The sequence below is a fragment of the Geospiza fortis genome, unplaced genomic scaffold (assembly GCF_000277835.1).
Source record: "Geospiza fortis unplaced genomic scaffold, GeoFor_1.0 scaffold172, whole genome shotgun sequence".
Lineage (NCBI taxonomy): Eukaryota > Metazoa > Chordata > Aves > Passeriformes > Thraupidae > Geospiza > Geospiza fortis.
In genome coordinates this window covers 11380469-11381597 of record NW_005054309.1, presented here as the reverse complement: position 1 = coordinate 11381597, position 1129 = coordinate 11380469, and the positions used below count along the sequence as shown (strand labels likewise).

Below are 1129 nucleotides of genomic sequence, written 5' to 3'. Positions count from 1 at the left end.
ACCTAATTCACCCGTAAACCGCGGGTTCGAGTCCCAGCCTGACTTAAGCTACCCGCAAGGCCCACGGGTTCGAGTCCCGGTCCCACCTAACGCAGCCACCGGGCCCCGGGTTCGAGTCCTCACCCTGACCCGCCCCGCTGGACCCGGGTTTGAGTCCCCGACCGGCCGGTGTGTTGCAGAATGGGGAATTTGTATCGTTTTCTTAATGTTTGATGTTCGTATACTTTCAGGCCTAATCAACAAGAAGAGAGATTTAATTTAAACAAAGAGCAGCCCATGAGCTTTAAGTGATGTAGTGATGTCCAGGTGTTAGAAAAGTATTTCTAGTATTATGTCGATTTAGATGTTGACAAGGACTGCAAGTGAGTCAAAGCCGCTGTAACCTCCCACATGTGGAGCTGCCGCCTCGTTTCTGCAGGTTCCTGCAGACCCACCACCCAGTGCCAACAAACACCAAAGCTGGGCTTTAAGATTTTATTTAGGATTCCCTTTAGACACACATGTGCCTCAAATAAATAGGTATATAAATAAATAACTTAAAATCCACTATGGAAAGCTGTAAAGCACTTGAGTATTTGTTATCCCCTTGATAGAGCGTTAACAGTTTGAATTGATTCAACAGTGCACCTAAATAAAATTTGCACGATAGGAAAAAACCAGCTGATACTGTGTTTGCTGGGGTAACTGACACACAGCAGCACTGCCTGCCACAGCAGCTGAGGCGTGCAGATTAAGCCCCTGTTTTAGCTGCTGCCCGTCTCCTCCCGCTCTCGGTAGGCTTTGTTCAGCAGCTGTATCTCCTCCTGGTACCCGGCCCTGGCCGAGAGCTGCTGCTGGCTGTTGCGCCGATGAGCCTCCACGGTGTCCGGGATGGAGATGCTGAAGTCGCTGTTGGACGGCACCAGCAGCGAGTAGGAGGCGCTTTCCCCCAGCTCGCAGCTCACGAACCGGTTCTCCTTGCGGGAGTAGCGCAGGGAGGGCGAGCGGGCGTGCGCCGAGGACTGGCTGATGCTGCTGACGATGGACACGGTGTCCAGCGCCTCCGGGGTGTCGCAGATCTCCAGCACCTCCAGGTGAATCTTAACGCTCGTGTCCGCGAAGCCGGGCTCCCCCGGGCTCGGCTCTCGCC

At 53.8% G+C, this 1129-nt stretch overlaps 2 protein-coding genes across 2 annotated transcripts in view; both read right to left on the bottom strand.

Moving 5' to 3' along the window:
* The window catches only part of DHX36 (DEAH-box helicase 36), a 15899-nt gene extending 15507 nt beyond the window's left edge, over nucleotides 1–392 (bottom strand). The window contains exon 1 of the mRNA XM_005419062.2: nucleotides 384–392. Within this exon, the coding sequence (XP_005419119.2) occupies nucleotides 384–392 (9 nt within the window). The remainder of the gene's footprint in view (nucleotides 1–383) is intronic.
* A 332-nt stretch (nucleotides 393–724) lies between these two features.
* Nucleotides 725–1129, bottom strand: part of GPR149 (G protein-coupled receptor 149) — an 8670-nt gene continuing 8265 nt past the window's right edge. The window contains 1 exon segment of the mRNA XM_031055445.1: nucleotides 725–1129. This exon segment is cut by the window's right edge and continues 29 nt beyond it. Coding sequence (XP_030911305.1) covers nucleotides 744–1129 — 386 coding nt within the window. The 3' untranslated portion in view covers nucleotides 725–743.